The sequence below is a fragment of the Chiloscyllium plagiosum genome, unplaced genomic scaffold (genome assembly GCF_037043375.1).
Source record: "Chiloscyllium plagiosum isolate Xiang-an unplaced genomic scaffold, Cpla_swu_hap1 HiC_scaffold_8, whole genome shotgun sequence".
Lineage (NCBI taxonomy): Eukaryota > Metazoa > Chordata > Chondrichthyes > Orectolobiformes > Hemiscylliidae > Chiloscyllium > Chiloscyllium plagiosum.
Window position 1 is genome coordinate 6,432,731 of NW_028270146.1, and position 23,981 is coordinate 6,456,711.

General features: G+C 48.3%; 1 protein-coding gene across 1 annotated transcript in view; it reads right to left on the bottom strand.

The window, feature by feature from the left end:
• Nucleotides 1-7,436: 7,436 nt before the first annotated feature.
• The window catches only part of LOC148149334 (coiled-coil domain-containing protein 170-like), a 202,113-nt gene continuing 185,568 nt past the window's right edge, over nt 7,437-23,981 (bottom strand). The window contains exons 11-12 of the mRNA XM_087989513.1: nt 9,471-9,707; nt 7,437-7,733 (exon numbers count right to left, since the gene is read on the bottom strand). Of these exons, the coding sequence (XP_087845639.1) occupies nt 7,437-7,733; nt 9,471-9,707 (534 nt within the window). The remainder of the gene's footprint in view (nt 7,734-9,470; nt 9,708-23,981) is intronic.

The window sequence follows — 23,981 nt, forward strand, 5'->3', positions numbered from 1 at the left end:
ACATCCAGGCACAGACACATACACTGACATACAGACATACACACACCCTGACACCCAGGTACAGACACATACACACTGACATACAGCACAGACACACACTGACATAGATACGGGACCCCAAACTGCTCACAATATTCCAAATGCAGTCTGACCAGAACCTTACCCAGCCTCAGCAGTACATCCCTGCTCTTGTATTCTCGCCCTCTTGAGATGAATGCTAACATTGTATTTACCTTCCTAACTGCCAACTGAGCCTGCATGTTAACCTCGAGACAATCCTGAACCAGAACTCCCAAATTTCTGAAGCCTTTCCCAAATTACAAAATAGTCTACACCTCTATTCTTCTGACCAAAGCGCATAACCTCACTTTCCCACAACGTACTCCATCTGCCACTTCTTTGCCCACTCTCCCAGTCTGTCCACGTCCTTCTGCAGCCTCCCTGCCTCCTCAACACTACCTGCCCCTCCACCTAGCTTTGTGTCATCTGCAAACCTAGCAACCGTCCCCTCAGCTCCTTTGTAATGTGACTCTGAGGAACATATTGATGCCTAACCACTAACTGTCCCAGTCTGCTGCCATTCCAAAGTGAGACTCTCTCTCTCTCTCTGTATCAGTGACATGGGAACGTCTCCTAGAGAAGCAAAGATGAGATGAAGAATGCCTTTTTAATGTGGGAAGTGGTTAAAGCGTGGGGATTATTTGCTTGAGTCAGTGATGGAGGCTGATGTAACTCAATTGAGGTCTTCAGAAGAGAACTGGACCAATCATTGTCTGAGAGAGAAGGCTAAGGGCAAAGGAGAAGGGGTAGGAGAATGGCACCAGGTGAGCTGCTCTTCCAGGAGGTCTGTTCCCACAGTGATGGGCTGAATGGCCTCCCTGTACACTCTGACTATTCTATGATTCTACAAACGGCTTCAAGAATACGCAGAAGTTTTCACTGAAATTTGCCAAACATATTTATTTTATAATGGAAAATCTTTGTGTTTAAGATGAATGTTGTTACAACGGACCTTAACAGGTTAAACAGGGAATTACAATCTGCAAGTTCCATCTCACACAGGATTATATCAAACTTCCTCTGAAACAGACCATTCAACCCAACTGGTCTGCGCTGGTCTTTATGCTCCACCCCACCCATCCTCCATCAACTCACCCCATCACAATGCTTGCCTTCCTCAAGTATCTATCTCGTTACCCTTCAATTGTCTAGGTATTTTCTAATCAACTTGCTCAGGAATGTTATGACCACACCTCTGGAGGAGGTGGGACTTGAATCTGGGGCCTCCTGGTACTCAGAGGTAGGGACACTACCTCTGTCCCAGGAGAGCTCCTTCTTCAATATGCCCAATCCATTTACCTCACGTGCTCTTAAACATCTACAACAAAAGGTTAATACCAGGTTGGCTGGTGTGGTATTGAGTTGGATGGTCAGCCATCACCATGTTGAATGGCAGAGCAGGCTTGAAGGGCTGAATGGCCTGCTCCCACTCCTATCTTCTGTGTTTTCTGTGATTAGTTGGTTGTGGATTTGCTGAGCTCTGTTAATTGCAGGCAGCTGGCACTGGTTGGTAGGTGGGAAGGTGTGTGCCACGTTTACCAGATTGGCACCTGGCAGATTGTAACGAATGGACCTCAGAGAATAGGAGTTCCCTGATTGGGGCTGTGAACATGGTCCAATCAGGGAGCCTTGGCTGACAGACAGACATAGGAGTGTCAGAGGTTCTGCTCACTCCTGGAGCTGGCTCTGAGGGAGCTGGATCAGGGGCAGAGACTCCCCGTGTGTAAATAAAGGGGGGGACTGGTCTCTGTGGAGTTATTTCAGTATCTACTGGCATGTCCTCTTGCCCAATTCATTATACCATCAAGACAGCTGGGCAGAGACTTTGCAGAGTTTACCACAATCAGTCCATGTCCATTCTGGGTTCTTTGGAGGTGGGGATTGGGGTGGGGTGGGGATTGGGGTGAGGGTGTGGATTGGAGTGGAGATGGATTGGGATGGGGTGGGGATTGGGGTGAGGGTAGGGATTGGGGTGGGGGTGGGGATTGGGGTGAGGCAACCCGAAGTCGTGGTCCACATTGGCACCAACGACATAGGTAGGAGGAGTGCTGAGGATGTTAGACAGGCTTTCAGGGAGCTAGGTTGGAAGCTTGGAGTTAGAACAAACAGAGTTGTTGTCTCTGGTTTGTTACCCGTGCCACGTGATAGAGATTCGAGGAATAGGGAGAGAGAACAATTAAATGCGTGGCTTCAGGGATGGTGCAGGAGGGAGGGGTTCCAGTTTTTGGATAACTGGGGTTCTTTCTGGGGACGGTGGGACCTCTATAAACAGGATGGTCTACACCTGAACCTGAGGGGAACCAGTATCCTTGGGGGGAGGTTTGCTAGTGCTCTTGGGGGGGGTTTAAACTAACTCGGCAGGGGCATGGGAACCCAGATTGTAGCTTCAGGGTGCAGGGCCTGGAGTGTAGGGAGGTGAGGAACATGGCATCAATTTCCAAGGAGGGTGCCTGTAAACAGGGAAGTGGCTTGAAGTGTGTATACTTCAATGCAAGAAGTATACGAAATAAGGTAGGTGAACTTGCAGCGTTGGTTGGTACCTGGGACTTCGATGTTGTGGCTATTACGGAGACATGGCTAGAACAGGGACAGGATTGGCTGTTGCAGGTTCCGGGATTTAAATGTTTTAGTAGGTTTAGAGGTGGGGGTAAAAGAGGGGGAGGTGTGGCATTGCTTGTCAAAGATAGTATTACAGCGGTGGAAAGGACGATGGATGAGGACTTGCCATCTGAGGTAGTTTGGGCTGAGGTTAGGAATAGGAAAGGTGAGGTCACCCTGTTAGGAGTCTTTTACAGGCCTCCTAATAGTCCTAGAATCATTGAAGAAAGGATTGGGAAGGTGATTCAGGAGATGAGTGACAGTAATAGGGTGGTTGTTATGGGGGACTTTAACTTTCCTGATATTGATTGGGAAAGCTATAGCTCAAGTTCGTTAGATGGGTCAGTGTTTGTTCAATGTGTGCAGGAGAGTTTCCTGACACAATATGTAGACAGGCCAACAAGAGGTGAGGCCATACTGGATTTGGTTCTGGGTAACGAACCAGGCCAGGTGTTAGAATTAGAGGTAGGTGAGCACTTTGGGGATAGTGACCATAATTCGGTGATTTTTACACTCGTGATGGAGAGGGATAAGTGTGTACTACAGGGCAAGAATTATAGCTGGGGTAAGGGAAATTATGATGCGGTGAGGCATGACTTAGGATGTGTGGCTTGGAAAAGTAGACTCCAAGGCAAGAGTGTAAATGATATGTGGAACTTGTTCAAGGGGCAACTATTGAGTGTCCTTGATAATTATGTACCTGTCAGGCAGGTAGGAAAGGGTCGTGCGAGGGAGCCGTGGTTTAATAAGGAATTGGAATCCCTTGTTAAATGGAAGAGGGCGGCCTATCTCAAGATGAGACGTGAAGGTTCAATTGGGGCGATTGAGAGTTATAGGGTAGCCAGGAAGGACCTGAAGAGAGAGCTAAAAGCAGCAAGGAGGGGACATGAAAGGTCCTTAGTAGATAGGATTAGGGAAAACCCTAAGGCTTTCTATAGGTATGTTAGGAATAAAAGAATGACTAGGGTAGGAATAGGTCCAGTCAAGGATAGTAGGGGGAAGTTGCGTGTGGAGGCGGAAGAGATTGGGGAGACACTGAATGAATACTTTTCTTCAGTATTCACTCAGGAACAGGGCATTGTTGTCGATGAGAATACTGAGGCACAAATAAGTAGAATGGATGGCTTTGAGGTATGTAGAGAAGAGGTGTTGGAAATCCTGGAAAAGGTGAAAATAGATAAGTCCCCTGGGCCTGATGGCATTTATCCTAGGATTCTCTGGGAAGCAAGGGAGGAGATTGCAGAGCCATTGGCCTTGATTTTTATGTCCTCTTTGTCTACAGGAGTAGTCCCAGAAGACTGGAGGATAGCAAATGTGGTTCCCTTGTTCAAAAAGGGGAGTAGGGATAGCCCTAGTAACTATAGGCCGGTGAGTCTCACTTCTGTTGTGGGCAAAGTCTTAGAGAGAATTGTAAGGGATAGGATTTATGCACATCTAGATAGGAATAATGTGATCAAGGATAGTCAGCATGGTTTTGTGAAGGGCAAGTCGTGCCTCACAAACCTTATTGAATTCTTTGAAAAGGTGACGAAGGAGGTTGATGAGGGGAAAGCGGTAGATGTGGTATATATGGATTTTAGTAAGGCGTTTGATAAGGTTCCCCATGGTAGGCTACTGCAGAAAATACGGAGATATGGCATTGAGGGTGAGTTGGAGGTTTGGATTAGGAATTGGCTGGATGGAAGAAGACAGAGGGTAGTAGTTGATGGCAAAGTTTCTTCATGGAGTGCCGTCACTAGCGGTGTTCCGCAAGGATCTGTTTTGGGACCATTGCTGTTTGTCATTTTTATAAATGACCTGGAAGAGGGGTTAGAAGGTTGGGTGAGCAAGTTTGCGGATGACACGAAAGTCGGAGGAGTTGTTGACAGTGAGGAAGCATGTGGCAGGTTACAGCAGGATATAGAGAAGCTGCAGAGCTGGGCAGAAAGGTGGCAGATGGAATTCAATGTAGCTAAGTGCGAGGTGATTCACTTTGGGAAGAATAACAAAAAGATGGGGTACTGGGCTAATGGTCGGATACTTGGTAGTGTGGATGAGCAGAGGGATCTTGGTGTCCATGTACACAGATCTCTGAAAGTTGCCACCCAGGTAAATAGTGCGGTGAGGAAGGCATATGGCGTACTGGCTTTTATTGGTAGAGGAATTGAGTTCCGGAGTCCTGAGGTCATGATGCAGTTGTATAAGACTCTGGTACGGCCGCATCTGGAATATTGTGTGCAGTTTTGGTCGCCATACTATAGGAAGGATGTGGAGGCATTGGAACGGGTGCAGAGGAGGTTTACCAGGATGTTGCCTGGTATGGAAGGAAAATCGTATGAGGAAAGACTGAGGCACTTGGGGCTGTTTTCACTAGAGAAAAGAAGGTTTAGGGGTGACTTGATTGAGGTGTACAAGATGATTAGGGGGTTAGATAGGGTCGACAGTATGAACCTTTTCCCGCGTATTGAGTCGGGTATTACAAGGGGGCATAGCTTTAAATTAAGGGGGGGTAGATATAGGACTGATGTTAGGGGTAGGTTCTTCACTCAGCGAGTCGTTAGTTCATGGAATGCCCTGCCAGTAACAGTGGTGGACTCTCCCTCTTTATGGGAATTTAAGAGGGCATTGGATAGGTATATGGAGGATAGTGGGTTAGTGTAGTTTAGGTGGGCTTGGATCGGCGCAACATCGAGGGCCCAAGGGCCTGTACTGCGCTGTATTCTTCTATGTTCTATGTTCTATGTTCTAGGGTGGGGATTGGGATGGGGTGGGGATTGGGATGGAGGTGGGGATTGGGTTGGAGGTGGATTGGGATGGGGTGGGGATTGGGGTGAGGGTGGGGATTGGGGTGAGGGTGTGGATTGGGCTGGAGGTGGATTGGGATGGGGTGGGGATTGGGATGAGGGTGGGGATTGGGGTGGAGGTGGATTGGGAATGGGGTGGGGATTGAGGTGAGGGATTGGGATGGGGGTGGGGATTGGGGTGAGGGTGTGGATTGGGGTGGAGGTGGGGATTGGGGTGGAGGTGGATTGGGATGGGGTGGAGATTGGGGTGAGGGTGGGGATTGGGGTGAGGGTGTGGATTGGGCTGGAGGTGGATTGGGATGGGGTGGGGATTGGGGTGAGGGTGGGGATTGGGGTGAGGGTGTGGATTGGGCTGGAGGTGGATTGGGATGGGGTGGGGATTGGGATGAGGGTGGGGATTGGGGTGGAGGTGGATTGGGAATGGGGTGGGGATTGGGGTGAGGGATTGGGATGGGGGTGGGGATTGGGGTGAGGGTGGAGTGGGGTGGGGGTGTGAATTTGGATGGGGGTGGTATTTGGGGTGGAGGTTGGGATTGGGGTGGGGCAGATTGGGTGAGGGTGGGGATTGGGATGGGGTAGTAATTGGGATGGGGGTTGGGATTGGAGTGGGGGTGGATTGGGGTGGGGGTGGATTGGGATGGATTGGGGTGGGGATGGGGCTGGTTTGGGGTATGGGTGGGGATTGGGGTTGGGGTGGATTGGGTTGGGGGTGGGGATTGGGGTGGGGGTGGGGAGAGGATGATGGGAATGAAGAGCCTGGTCATTATGAAGGAAGGTGGTGTAGGTCTCAGTCAGGGAGCTGGAAACCTGTGCGGTTGGTCAGGGAGCTGGGGTTTCTGGGCGACAGGGGAGAATATGATGAGGCCACATCAGAGCAGCCATGACCTTAATGAACAGAATGGGCTGGGAGGACCGAATAGCCTCCTTCTGGTTCTAAATCCTTTGATCTCAAAATGATGGTAGCTGTAGGTGAATTCAGTGCACCTTGGATGTTTAGATATTTTCTAATTGACCGGTTTGTGCTGTTATGACCCACCCTCTGGAGCAGATGGGATTTGAACTCAGTCCTCCCAATCCAGATGTAAGGACACTACCACCATTCTACAAGAGCCCTAGAGCTTGCAATTTCATCACAAGCAATTCCTACATTAATATTCAATTCTGACAATGTGTGATAGCAAACCTTACCAAGGTTTATAAAATTATGAGGGACATGGATATGATAAATAGACAAAGTCTTTTCCCTGGGGTGGGGGGAGTCCAGAACTAGAGGGCATAGGTTTAGGGAGAGAGGGGAAAGATATAAAAGAGACCTAAGGGGCAACTTTTTCCCACAGAGGGTGGTACGTGTATGGAATGAGCTGCCAGAGGAAGTGCTGGAGGCTGATACAATTACAACATTTAAGAGGCATTTGGATGGGTGTATGAATAGGAAGGGTTTGATTAGATTAGATTAGATTAGATTACTTACAGTGTGGAAACAGGCCCTTCAGCCCAACAAGTCCACACCGACCCGCCGAAGCGCAACCCACCCATTCCTCTACATTTACTCCCCTACCTAACACTACGGACAATTTAGTATGGCCAATTCACCTAACCTGCACATCTTTGGACTGTGGGAGGAAACCGGAGCACCCGGAGGAAACCCACGCAGACACGGGGAGAATGTGCAAACTCCACACAGACAGTCGCCTGAGGCGGGAATTGAACCCGGGTCTCTGGCGCAGTGAGGCAGCAGTGCTAACCACTGTGCCACCGTGCTGCCCACGGTTTGGAGGGATATGGGCCAGGTGCTGACAGGTGGGACTAGATTAACTTGAGAAATGTGGTTGATGTGGGTGAGTTGGCTCGAAGGGTCTGCTTCCGGGTTGTATGACGATCTTCACTGATCTGTAGGCCTTACCCCTGGACACATCCATCAGGGAAGCTGGGGCAGGGGCCGGGGGTGGGGGGGGGGGGGGGGGGGGGGGAGGTGGGTGGTATTGGAGCAAAACTTCAGCGGCGAGCCTTGCTGCGTCTCCTGGGCAGGGAGTCACGGCGTGAGTTGTGGGGGGCCCATTCAGAGGGTGGGAGAGGTAGTGGGCTGCCTCCAAGCCGGGAGCCCATGTATCGCACCCCGATTGTGTCAGCACTCTCCCGCACCGAGCTGTCCGAGTGTGAGGCTTTCGGGCTGTGGCTTCTCCTAGCTTGCACCAGGTCCTGCAGCCGGGCGCGGATCCTCTCCTCTGGAACTGACAAGCTGCTTGTGTTGAATCCCAGAGCTCTCGCCACAGCCTCACGGAAATCCACCAGCTGCAAGGACAAATGGTGACATCAGCATGGGTCAAAATCCTGGAATCCCCTCCCTGAAGGTGGGGGGGTCGACCCACAGGACATGGACTGCAGCGATTCCAGAAGGCAGCTCAGCCCCACCTTCTCAAGGGACACCTCTGGTGCAGCAGTAACTCTGTGCACCTCACTCTGTCTGAGCACTCTGTCATCGGTCTGTCCTTGTTTGCTGTCATCTGCCTGTACTGCTCACAAAACAAAGCTTTTCACTGTACTCAGGTAGATGGGACACTGAGAATAACCTAACTCTCAATGCCAGCAAAACCAAGGAACTCATTATTGACTTTCGGCGGGGTGTTACTCATGCCCCCCCCCCCCCCCCCCCCACGCATTAACAGCACAGAGTGAGTCAAGAGTGTCAAGCTCCTGGGAGTGGTCATCCACAACAAGCTTTCTTGGACTCTTCATGTGGACGCACTGGTTACAAAGGCCCAACAACGTCTCTTCTTCCTCAGGCAGCTGAGGAAATTTGGCATGACGATGCCAACTTTTATAGGTGCGCTATCGAGAGCATTCTGTCTGGATGTATCACTACCTGGTATGGCAACTGTACCATTCAAGATTGGAGACATTTACAGAGAGCGATGAACTCAGCCCGGACAATCACAAAGGCCAACCTCCCATCTATAGATTCCATCTACCAGGCCCCGCTGTCAAGGAAAGGCTGCCAGCGTTCTCAAAGATCCATCCCACCCTGGCAATGTTTTTCTACAACCTCTACCATCGGGGAGAAGGTACAGAAGCCTGAACACACGCACCAGCCGGTTTCGGAACAGTTTCTACCTCACTATTGTTAGAATACGGAATGGACTCATAAACCCTTAACATTTGCCTGTCCCTGTGTTTTTGTTTTTGCTGCTGTTTACCTATTATTTACTACCTATGCTACTTAACTCTGTGATCTGCCTGTATTGCTCGCAAAACAAAGCTTTTCACTGTGCCTCGGTACACGTGACAATAAATTCAATTCAATTCAATTCAATTCATTCAATGAATCAAATCAAACCAAATCAATGAGGGATGGGTGATAAACATTGGCCTAGCCAGTGATGCCAACATCCCAGGAGACAATAAGAAAAAATGTGACACTCTGCCAACCCAAACAAATCCACCACCAAACAATCCCCCATGAGGGGATTTTGGGAAAAGGAGCTGTAAGGGGTCAGGGAGCACCTTAAAGGGGGAAGTGGGGATGAAGAGGCAGAGGGAGACAAGGGAGGGGTTTAAAATCGAGGGGGAGGATTTTAAAACAGTGAGGGAGGAGTGTCCAGGTAAATGAGAGGTGCTGCATGTACAGACACAGACAGGACAGCTCTGAGCGAGGGTCACTCGAGCTGAGATGCCAAGCTGCCCTTTGTTGACGGTGATGAATGTTTAGTACTCTGACTGGCTCTCCTATGCTCAATTCTGGCAATGGTTCGGACATCTTGTCAAAAGAAATTTGACTTTTAACTGTTCCACCTTGGCTTTCATTCAGTGCTGCTAATAATTCTGGTTTCTCCAGCTTGTTTGCTATTGGATGAGTAGTTTGAACGCATTGATTTCTCTCCACAGATACTGCCAGACCTGCTGAGTTTCTCCAGCATTTCCTGCTTTTGTTGCAGTGGAGATTTGGATGATTTGGAGTTTCTGGTGGGAATGAGATTGCCCATGGCAGCATGACACAGAAACTCCCCACCCCTCCCCATGTTGCTGTCTCACCTGTCTCTCTCTCTGGGCGACCTCGTGTAGTACTCTCTTTGTGGAGCGCAGTTCATTGCTCAGAGCTGTAAGCGTGTTCTGGGTCTGCTCTTTCTTCTCCCATGCTCCGTGTTCCACCTGATCCAACTCCGACTTCAGGCTCACCACCTTCTGAGCTGCTTTCTCCTTGATCGTCTCCATTTTCTCCAGGGATTGACTCAACCACTCGATCGTCTGACTCTGTTCTCTGGTCTTTGCCTATGGAAAAATTACCAGTTGAAATTATTAATTTGAATATTCCACCTCACCCCCTCCCAACTTTGGGACACGGAGTTAACCGCGTGTGTGCGAGCATGTGTGTGAGTGTGTGTGTGTGTATGTGTCAGTGTGTGAGTGTGTGTGTGTGAGTGTGTGTGTGTGTCAATGTGTGTCTCTGTGTGTGTGTCTGTGTGTGTGTGTAGGTGTGTGTGTGTCTGTGTGTGTGTTTGTGTGTGAGTGTGTATATGTATGAGTGTCAGTGAGTGTGTGAGAGGGTTTGTATAAGTATGTGTGTGGGTGTGGGTGTGTTTGTGTGTGTGGGTGTGTGCGTATGTGTGTGTGAGAGTGTGTGAGTGTGCATGTGTGTGTATGTGTGTGTGAGAGTGTGTGGGTGTGTCAGTGTGTGTGCGTGTGTCAGCGTGCGTGTGTGTATGTGTGTGTGAGTGTGTGTGAGTGTCTGTGTGTGTGAGTGTGTGAATGTGTGTGAGTGTCTGTGTGTTTGTGTGTGAGTGTGTGTATGTGTGTGTGTGTCAGTGAGTGTGTGGGGGGTTTGTGTAAGTGTGTGTGTATGGGTGTGGGTGTGTGCGTGTTTGTATGTGCGTGTATGTGTGTGTGAGAGTGTGTGGGTGTGTGTGTGTGAGTGTGTATGTGTGTGTGAGAGTGTGTGGGTGGGTGTGTGAGTGTGTGTGTGTATGTATGTGTGTGTGTGTGTGAGTGTGAGTGAGTGAGTGAGTGAGTGTGAGTGAGTGAGTGTGTGTGAGTGTGTGAGTGTGAGTGTGAGTGTGAGTGTGTGGAGCTGCCTGTTACTGTGATGGAGTATCTTCCACTGGATAAGACTGAGGTAACAGCTGCTCTAATCAGGTGCGAAGCCAACTTTGGTTGAGAGTGGTGAACGCTTATACTCTGGCTGGTTCTCTAATGCCCAATTCTGGCAATGGTTTGGTCATCTTGTCAAAATGGAATTTGCCTTTTGGCTGTTTCACCTTGATTTTCATTCAGACACCTAGTGTTAGTTCCACAGCTTGCTCAATATTTGATGAGTAGTGTGGTCACAGTGTGACATTACCTTTGTACTTGACCATTCTCCACACCAGCCGTATGTATGTTTCCCCACTTGAGGATTACCTGTATACAGCTGTGCTGGATTCATCTGATTTCTTGATGATTCATAGAATAGAATCCTGACAGCATGAAACCAGGCCATTAGGTCCATCAGGTCCATACCAACTCTCCAAAGATCATCCCACCCAGACTCACCTATCCCTCTAACCTACATTTCCCATGGCCAATTGACCTACACTGCACATCCCTGAACATTATGGCCAATTTCTCATGGCTAACCCACCCTAACCTGCGTATCCCTGAATACCAATGGCAATTTCCCACAGCCAATTTACCAATGGTGCACATCTTTGGATTGTGGGGGGAAACCCACACAGACACAGGGAGAATGTGCAAACTCCACACAGACAGTTGCCTGAAGCTGGAATTGAACCCAGGACCCTGGTGCTGCTGTGTGACAGTGCTAACCACTGAGCCACTTTGGTGGTTTTCACTGTCATTTCATCTTTCCCATTTGACTGGGGATAATGATGTGAGGTGTTGAATTGCCCAATCCTCTTCACTGGTGAATTGCTGCCTATCACAATGTCAGAAATTCTGCGGAAGCTGATCTGTGCCTTTAGATATTTGACAATTACAGAAAGTTGAGGATCCACTATAGACCCCAATGAGTCTCCATGCATCACATCCTGCCAAACCAATAAAGACCCAGTTACACACACACACTCTGTTTTCAAACAGCTGGCCAATCTTCAACCCATGTGAATACATTACTCCTTAATGTATGTGCTTTGTATTTTCCATTATAACCTTTGACTGAATCAAATCCTTCTGGCTATTTGAGTTTTGTAGATGTACAGAGTTCCCTTCAGAACACTATTCATTAAAAGAAATCCATTACGTTTGTTAAATACGATTTCCCTGTGACAAAGTCATACTACCTTTCTGACTACACTGAGCTTTTCACCATCATCACCACCACCATCATCACCATCACTATCATCACCATCAGCACCACCACATTCATCAGCACCATCATCATCACCACCATCATCACCACCATAACCATCACCACCACCATCATCACCATCAGCACCATCATCACCTCCAACATCACCACCATCATCACTATCAGGACCATCAGCACCACCATCATCACCACAATCAACACCACCATCATCACCACCATCATCATCAACACCACCATCATCACCATCAGCACCATCAGCATCACCATCATCAGTAACACCATCAGCACCACCATCATCACCATCATCACCACCATCATCAGCACCATCATCACCTTCATCATCAACACCATCATCACTATCATCACCACTATCATCACCACCATAACCATCACCACCACCATCATCACCATCAGCACCATCATCACCTCCAACATCACCACCATCATCACTATCAGGACCATCAGCACCACCATCATCACCACAATCAACACCACCATCATCACCACCATCATCATCAATACCACCATCATCACCATCAGCACCATCAGCATCACCATCATCAGTAACACCATCAGCACCACCATCATCACCATCATCACCACCATCATCAGTACCATCATCACCTCCATCATCACCATCATCATCAACACCATCATCACTATCATCACCACCATCATCATCACCATTATCACCACCATCATCACCACCACCATCATCACAGTCACCATCACCAACACCATCATCATCACCACCATCATCACCATCATCATCACCACCATCAGCATCATCATCAGCACCATCATCATTACCATCATCAGCACCATCATCATCACCATCATCATGACCATCAACAGCACCACCATGATCACCATCATCACCACCTTCATCACCATCATCGCCACCATCATCACCATCATTAGCACCACCATTATCACCAACATCAGCACCATCATCACCACCATCACCACCATTATCACCATCATCAGACCATCACCATCACCATCATCACCATCATCGCCACCATCATCACCACCATCAGCACCACCGTCACCACCATCATCACCACCATCATCACCACCACCATCATCATCATCACCTCCATCACCAACACCATCACCAACATCATCACCATCATCATCACCATCATCAGCACCACCATCGTCACCATCATCACCATCATCACCACAACCATCATCATCACAATCATCATCACAATCATCATCACCATCATCACCACCACCATCACCACCATCATCAGCACCATCATCAGCACCATCACCACCACCATCACCATCATCACCATCATCGCCACCATCATCACCACCATCAGCACCACCATCACCACCATCATCACCACCATCATCACCACCAACATCACCACCACCATCATCATCATCACCTCCATCACCAACACCATCACCAACATCATCACCATCATCATCACCATCATCAGCACCACCATCATCACCACAACCATCATCATCACAATCATCATCACAATCATCATCACCATCATCATCAGCACCATCATCAGTACCATCATCACCACCATCATCAGCACCACCATCGCACCACCATCAGTACCACCATCATCAGCTTCATCATCACTATCATCATCATCAAGATCATCACCACCATCATCAGCACCACCATCATCGCCACCATCATCGCCACCATCATCGCCATCATCATCATCACCATCATCATCATCACCATCATCATCACCATCATCATCACCTTCATCATCACCTTCATCATCACCATCCTCATCAACATCATCATCACCACCATCATCATCACCACCATCATCAGCACCATCATCAGCACCATCATCAGCACCATCATCACCACCATCATCAGCACCATCATCAGCACCATCAGCACCACCATCATCAGCATCATCATCACCACCATCAGCACCACCATCATCGCCATCATCACCACCATCATCAGCACCACCATCATACCCACCATCATCACCACCATCATCACCAACATCATCATCACCATCATCACCACCACCATCATCACCATCCTCATCAACATCATCACCACCATCATCACCATCATCATCATCACCACCACCACCATCATCACCATCATCACCACCATGATCATCATCATCACCATCATCACCACCACCATAATCACCATCATCACCACCATCATCACCATCATCATAACCATCATCACCACAATCACCATCATCATCACCATCATCACCACCATCAGCAGCACCACCATCAACACCACTATCTTCATCACCATCATCATTACCATCATCAGCACCATCATCACCATCATCATGACCATCAACAGCACCACCATGATTACCATCATCACCACCTTCATCACCATCATCATCACCATCACTACCACCATCATCACCATCATCAGCACCACCATTATCACCAACATCAGCACCATCATCACCACCATCATCAGCATCACCATCACCACCATCATCACCACCATCATCATCACCATCATCAGCACCATCATCACCACCATCTTCATCACCATCATCAGCACCATTAGCAGCACCATCATCACCATCATCACCACCATCATCACCACCATCTTCATCATCATCATCACCACCAACATCACCACCACCATCATCATCATCACCTCCATCACCAACACCATCACCAACATCATCACCATCATCATCAGCACCACCATCATCACCATCATCACCACAAGCATCATCATCACAATCATCATCACCATCATCACCACCACCATCACCAGCATCGTCAGCACCATCATCAGCACCATCATCACCACCATCATCAGCACCACCATCATCATCACCATCATCACCACCATCATCATCACCACCATCACCACCACCATCATCACCATCATCACCATCAGCTCCACCATCATCACCATTATCGCCACCATCATCACCAACATCAGCACCATCATCACCATCATCGCCACCATCATCACCATCATCATCACCACCATTATCACCATCATCAGCACCATCACCACCACCATCACCATCATCACCATCATCGCCACCATCATCACCACCATCAGCATCACCATCACCACCATCATCACCACCATCATCAACACCATCAGGACCATCATCACCACCAACATCACCACCACCATCATCATCATCACCTCCATCACCAACTCCATCACCAACATCATCACCATCATCATCACAATCATGATCACAATCATCATCACCATCATCACCAACACCATCACCACCATCATCAGCACCATCATCATCACCATCATCACCACCATCATCATCACCACCATCAGCACCACCATCATCAGCATCATCATCACCATCATCATCATCACCATCATCACCACCATCATCAGCACCATCATCATCATCATCATGACCATCAACAGCACCACCATGATCACCATCATCACCACCTTCATCACCATCATCACCACCATCACCATCATCACCATCAGCTCCACAATCATCACCATTATCGCCACCATCATCACCAACATCAGCACCATCATCACCACCATCGACACCATCATCACCATCATCATCACCACCATTATCACCATCATCAGCACCATCACCACCACCATCACCATCATCACCATCATTGCCACCATCATCACCACCATCAGCACCACCATCACCACCATCATCACCATCATCACCACCACCATCACCACCATCATCACCACCATCATCACCACCAACAGCACCATCATCACCACCATCATCACCATCATCACGACCATCATCGCCACCATCATCAACATCAGCACCACCATCATCACTGTCATCATCACCATTATCACCACCATCAGCACAATCATCACCACCACCATCACCACCATCATCACCGCCATCACCACCATCATCACCATCATCACCACCACCATCATCACCACCATCACCATCATCAGCACCACCATCATCAGCACCATCATCACCACCATCATCAGCATCACCATCACCACCATCATCACCACCATCATCAGCACCATCATCAACACCATCTTCATCACCATCATCACCATCATCACCACCATCATCAGCACCATTAGCAGCACCATCATCATCATCACCATCATCACCACCATCATCACCACCATCTTAATCATCATCATCACCACCAACATCACCACCACCATCATCATCATCACCTCCATCACAACCATCATGACCATCCTCATCAACATCATCACCACCATCATCACCACCACCACCACCATCATCACCATCATCACCACCATGATCATCATCATCACCACCACCATAATCACCATCATCACCACCATCATCACCATCATCACCACCATCAGCAGCACCACCATCAACACCACTATCTTCATCACCATCATCATTACCATCATCAGCACCATCATCATCACCATCATCATGACAATCAACAGCACCACCATGATCACCATCATCACCACCTTCATCACCATCATCACCACCAACATCATCACCATCATCACCATCAGCTCCACCATCATCACCATTATCGCCACCATCATCACCATCATCAGCACCACCATTATCACCAACATCAGCACCATCATTACCATCATCGCCACCATCATCACCATCATCATCACCGCCATCATCACCATCATCAGCACCATCACCACCACCATCACCATCATCACCATCATTGCCACTATCATCACCACCATCAGCGCCACCATCACCATCATCATTACCATCATCAGCACCATCATCATCACCATCATCATGACCATCAACAGCACCACCATGATCACCATCATCACCACCTTCATCACCATCATCACCACCATCACCACCACCATCATCACAATCATCACCATCAGCTCCACCATCATCACCATCATCGCCACCATCATCACCATCATCAGCACCACCATTATCACCAACATCAGCACCATCATCACCACCATCGCCACCATCATCACCATCATCATCACCACCATTATCACCATCATCAGCACCATCACCACCACCATCACCATCATCACCATCATCGCCACCATCATCACCACCATCACCACCATCATCACCACCATCATCACCACCATCAGCACCATCATCACCACCAACATCACCACCACCATCATCATCATCACCTCCATCACCAACACCATCACCAACATCATCACTATCATCATCGCCACCATCAGCACCACCATCATCACCATCACCACAACCATCATCATCACAATCATCAGCACCATCATCATCACCATCATCACCACCACCATCACCACCATCATCAGCACCATCATCAGCACCATCATCATCACCATCATCATCACCATCATCAGCACCACCATCAGCACCACCATCAGTACCACCATCATCAGCATCACCATCATCATCATCAACATCATCACCACCATCATCAGCACCACCATCATCGCCACCATCATCACCACCATCATCGCCATCATCATCATCACCATCATCATCATCACCATCATCATCACCATCATAACCACCATCATCATCACCTTCATCATCACCATCCTCATCAACATCATCATCACCACCATCATCATCAGCACCATCATCAGCACCATCATCAGCACCATCATCAGCACCATCAGCACCACCATCATCAGCATCATCATCATCACCATCAGCACCACCATCATCGCCATCATCACCACCATCATCCGCACCACCATCATACCCACCATCATCACCACCATCATCACCACCACCATCATCATCACCACCATCATCACCATCCTCATCAACATCATCACCACCATCATCACCAGCATCATCATCACCACCACCACCATCATCACCACCATGATCATCATCGTCATCACCATCATCACCACCACCATAATCACCATCATCACCACCATCATCACCATCATCATAACCATCATCACCACAATCACCATCATCATCACCATTATCACCACCATCAGCAGCACCACCATCAACACCACTATCTTCATCACCATCATCACCATCATCATTACCATCATCAGCACCATCATCATCACCATCATCATCACCATCATCATGACCATCAACAGCACCACCATGATCACCATCATCACCACCTTCATCACCATCATCACCACCATCACCACCACTATCATCACCATCATCACCACCATCATCACCATCATCGCTACCATCATCACCATCATCAGCACCACCATTATCACCAACATCAGCACCATCATCACCACCATCGCCACCATCATCACCATCATCATCACCACCATTATCACCATCATCAGCACCATCAACACCACCATCACCATCATCACCATCATCGCCACCATCATCACCACCATCAGCACCACCATCAGCACCATCCTCACCACCAACATCACCACCATCATCATCATCATCACCTCCATCACCAACACCATCAGCAACATCATTACCATCATCAGCACCACCATCATCATCACCACAACCATCATCATCACAATCATGATCATAATCATCATCACATTCATCATCACCATCCTCATCAACATCATCATCACCACCATCATCATCACCACCATCATCAGCACCATCATCATCACCATCATCGTCACCATCATCACCACCATCATCAGCACCATCATCAGCACCACCATCAGCACCACCATCATCAGCATCATCATCACCACCATCAGCACCACCATCATCGCCATCATCAGCACCACCATCATCACCACCATCATCACCACTATCATCACCATCATCATCATCACCACCACCATCATCATCACCACCATCATCACCATCCTCATCAACATCATCACCACCATCATCATCACCACCATCATCATCACCATCATCATCACCATCATCAGCACCACCATCATCATCACCACTATCTTCACCACCATCATCACCATCATCATCCCCATCATCATCACCATCATCATGACCATCAACAGCATCATCATCATCACCACCATCACCACCATCACCACCATCAGCTCCACCATCATCACCATCATCACCATCATCATCACCATCATCACAAGCATCGCCACCATCATCACCATCATGATCAGCACCAACATTATCACCATCATCAGCACCATCACCACCACCATCATCACCAGCATCACCACCACCTTCACCACCATCAGCACCATCATCACCACCATTATCCTCATCATCATCCCCATCATCATCACCATCATCACCACCATCAGCACAATCATCACCACCATCATCATCACCATCAGCACAATCACCACCATCATCACCATCATCACCACCACCACAATCATCAGCACCACCATCATCAGCACCATCAGCATCATCATCACCACCATCATCAGCACCATCATCATCACCATCATCACCACCATCATCAGCACCATCATCAGCACCATCATCACCACCATTTTCATCACCATCATCACCACCATCATCACTATCATCACTACCATCATCAGCACCATTAGCAGCACTATCATCATCACCACCATCACCACCATCATCGCCATCATCATCACCACCATCATCATCACCATCATCATCACCATCATCAGCACCACCATCATCATCACCACTATCTTCATCACCATCATCACCATCATCATCCCCATCATCATCACCATCATCATGACCATCAACAGCATCATCATCATCACCACCATCACCACCACCATCACCACCATCAGCTCCACCATCATCACCATCATCATCACCATCATCACAATCATCGCCACCATCATCACCATCATGATCAGCACCACCATTATCACCATCATCAGCACCATCACCACCACCATCATCACCAGCATCACCACCACCTTCACCACCATCAGCACCATCATCACCACCACCATCACCACCATTATCCTCATCATCATCCCCATCATCATCACCATCATCACCACCATCAGCACAATCAGCACCACCATCAGCACCACCATCATCAGCATCATCATCACCACCATCATCGCCATCATCAGCACCACCATCATCACCACCATCATCACCACTATCATCACCATCATCATCAACATCATCACCACCATCATCATCACCACCATCATCATCACCATCATCATCACCATCATCAGCACCACCATCATCATCACCACTATCTTCATCACCATCATCATCCCCATCATCATCACCATCACCACCATCACCACCATCACCACCATCAGCTCCACCATCATCACCATCATCACCATCATCATCACCATCATCACAAGCATCGCCACCATCATCACCATCATGATCAGCACCAACATTATCACCATCATCAGCACCATCACCACCACCATCATCACCAGCATCACCACCACCTTCACCACCATCAGCACCATCATCACCACCATTATCCTCATCATCATCCCCATCATCATCACCATCATCACCACCATCAGCACAATCATCACCACCATCATCACCACCATCAGCACAATCACCACCATCATCACCATCATCACCACCACCACAATCATCAGCACCACCATCATCAGCACCATCAGCATCATCATCACCACCATCATCAGCACCATCATCATCACCACCATCATCAGCACCATCATCATCACCATCATCAGCACCATCATCACCACCATCTTCATCACCATCATCACCACCATCATCACTATCATCACTACCATCATCAGCACCATTAGCAGCACTATCATCATCACCACCATCACCACCATCATCGCCATCATCATCACCACCATCATCATCACCATCATCATCACCATCATCAGCACCACCATCATCATCACCACTATCTTCATCACCATCATCACCATCATCATCCCCATCATCATCACCATCATCATGACCATCAACAGCATCATCATCATCACCACCATCACCACCACCATCACCACCATCAGCTCCACCATCATCACCATCATCATCACCATCATCACAATCATCGCCACCATCATCACCATCATGATCAGCACCACCATTATCACCATCATCAGCACCATCACCACCACCATCATCACCAGCATCACCACCACCTTCACCACCATCAGCACCATCATCACCACCACCATCACCACCATTATCCTCATCATCATCCCCATCATCATCACCATCACAACCACCATCAGCACAATCAGCACCACCATCAGCACCACCATCATCAGCATCATCATCACCACCATCAGCACCACCATCATCGCCATCATCAGCACCACCATCATCACCACCATCATCACCACTATCATCACCATCATCATCAACATCATCACCACCATCATCATCACCACCATCATCATCACCATCATCATCACCATCATCAGCACCACCATCATCATCACCACTATCTTCATCACCATCATCATCCCCATCATCATCACCATCATCATGACCATCAACAGCATCATCATCATCACCACCATCACCACCACCATCACCACCATCAGCTCCACCATCATCACCATCATCACCATCATCATCACCATCATCACAATCATCGCCACCATCATCACCATCATGATCAGCACCACCATTTTCACCATCATCAGCACCATCACCACCACCATCATCACCAGCATCACCACCACCTTCACCACCATCAGCACCATCATCACCACCATTATCCTCATCATCATCCCCATCATCATCACCATCATCACCACCATCAGCACAATCATCACCACCATCATCACCACCATCAGCACAATCACCACCATCATCACCATCATCACCACCACCACAATCATCAGCACCACCATCATCAGCACCATCAGCATCATCATCACCACCATCATCAGCACCATCATCATCACCATCATCAGCACCATCATCACCACCATCTTTATCACCATCATCACCACCATCATCACTATCATCACTACCATCATCAGCACCATTAGCAGCACTATCATCATCATCACCATCACCACCATCATCGCCATCATCATCACCACCATCAGCACCATCATCAACACCATCCTCAGCACCATTAGCAGCACCATCATCACCATCATCAGCACCACCATCATCATCACCACCAACATCATCACCACCATCACCAACATCATCACAACCATCATCACCATCATCAGCACCACCATCATTATCACCAACATCACCACCACCATCATCACTACCATAATCATCACCATCATTACCACCACCATCACCATCATTATCATCACCACCACCACCATCATCACCATCAGTACCACCATAATCACCATCATCACCACCATCATCACCATCATCATAACCATCATCACCACCATCACTATCATCATCACCATCATCATCACCATCATCACCACCATCATCAGCACCACCATCATCACCACTATCTTCATCACCATCATCACCATCATTACCATCATCAGCACCATCATCATCACCATCATCATGACCATCAACAGCACCACCATGATCACCATCATCACCACCATCATCACCATCATCACCACCATCACCATCACAATCATCACCATCAGCTCCACCATCATCACCATCATCACCACCATCACCATCATCACCATCATCGCCACTATCATCACCATCATCAGCACCACCATTATCACCATCATCAGCACCATCGCCACCATCATCAGCACCATCTCACCATCATCACCATCATCGCCACCATCATCACCACCACCATCACCACCATCATCACCACCATCAGCACCATCATCACCACCATTATCATCATCATCATCGTCACCATCATCAACATCAGCACCACCACCATCATCACCGTCATCATCACCATTATCACCACCATCAGCACAATCATCACCACCACCATCGCCACCATCATCACCATCACCATCATCACCACCACCATCATCACCACCATCACCATCATCAGCACCACCATCATCAGCACCATCATCACCACCATCATCAGCATCACCATCACCACCATCATCAGCACCATCATCAACACCATCTTCATCACCATCATCACCATCATCAGCACCATCATCATCATCACCATCATCACCATCTTAATCATCATCATCACCACCAACATCACCACCACCATCATCATCATCACCTCCATCACATCATCACCACCATCATCACCATCATCATCATCACCACCACCACCATCATCACCATCATCACCACCATGATCATCATCATCACCACCACCATAATCACCATCATCACCACCATCATCACCATCATCATCACCATCATCACCACCATCAGCAGCACCACCATCAACACCACTATCTTCATCACCATCATCATTACCATCATCAGCACCATCATCATCACCATCATCATGGCAATCAACAGCACCACCATGATCACCATCATCACCACCTTCATCACCATCATCACCACCAACATCATCACCATCATCAATATCAGCTCCACCATCATCACCATTATTGCCACCGTCATCACCATCATCAGCACCACCATTATCACCAACATCAGCACCATCATCACCATCATCGTCACCATCATCACCATCATCACCACCATCATCACCATCATCAGCACCATCACTACCACCATCACCATCATCACCATCATTGCCACTATCATCACCACCATCAGCGCCACCATCACCATCATCAATACCATCATCAGCACCATCATCATCACCATCATCATGACCATCAACAGCACCACCATGATCACCATCATCACCACCTTCATCACCATCATCACCACCATCACCACCACCATCATCACAATCATCACCATCAGCTCCACCATCATCACCATCATCGCCACCATCATCACCATCATCAGCACCACCATTACCACCAACATCAGCACCATCATCACCACCATCGCCACCATCATCATCACCATCATCACCACCATCACCACCACCATCATCACAATCATCACCATCAGCTCCACCATCATCACCATCATCGCCACCATCATCACCACCATCAGCACCACCATCACCACCAACATCACCACCATCATCACCACCATCAGCACCATCATCACCACCAACATCACCACCACCATCATCATCATCACCTCCATCACCAACACCATCACCAACATCATCACTATCATCATCGCCATCATCAGCACCACCATCATCACCATCACCACAACCATCATCATCACAATCATCATCACAATCATCATCACCATCATCACCACCATCATCACCACCATCATCAGCACCATCATCATCACCATCATCACCACCATCATCAGCACCACCATCAGCACCACCATCAGTACCACCATTATCAGCATCACCATCATCATCATCAACATCATCACCACCATCATCAGCACCACCATCATCGCCACCATCATCACCACCATCATTGCTATCATCAT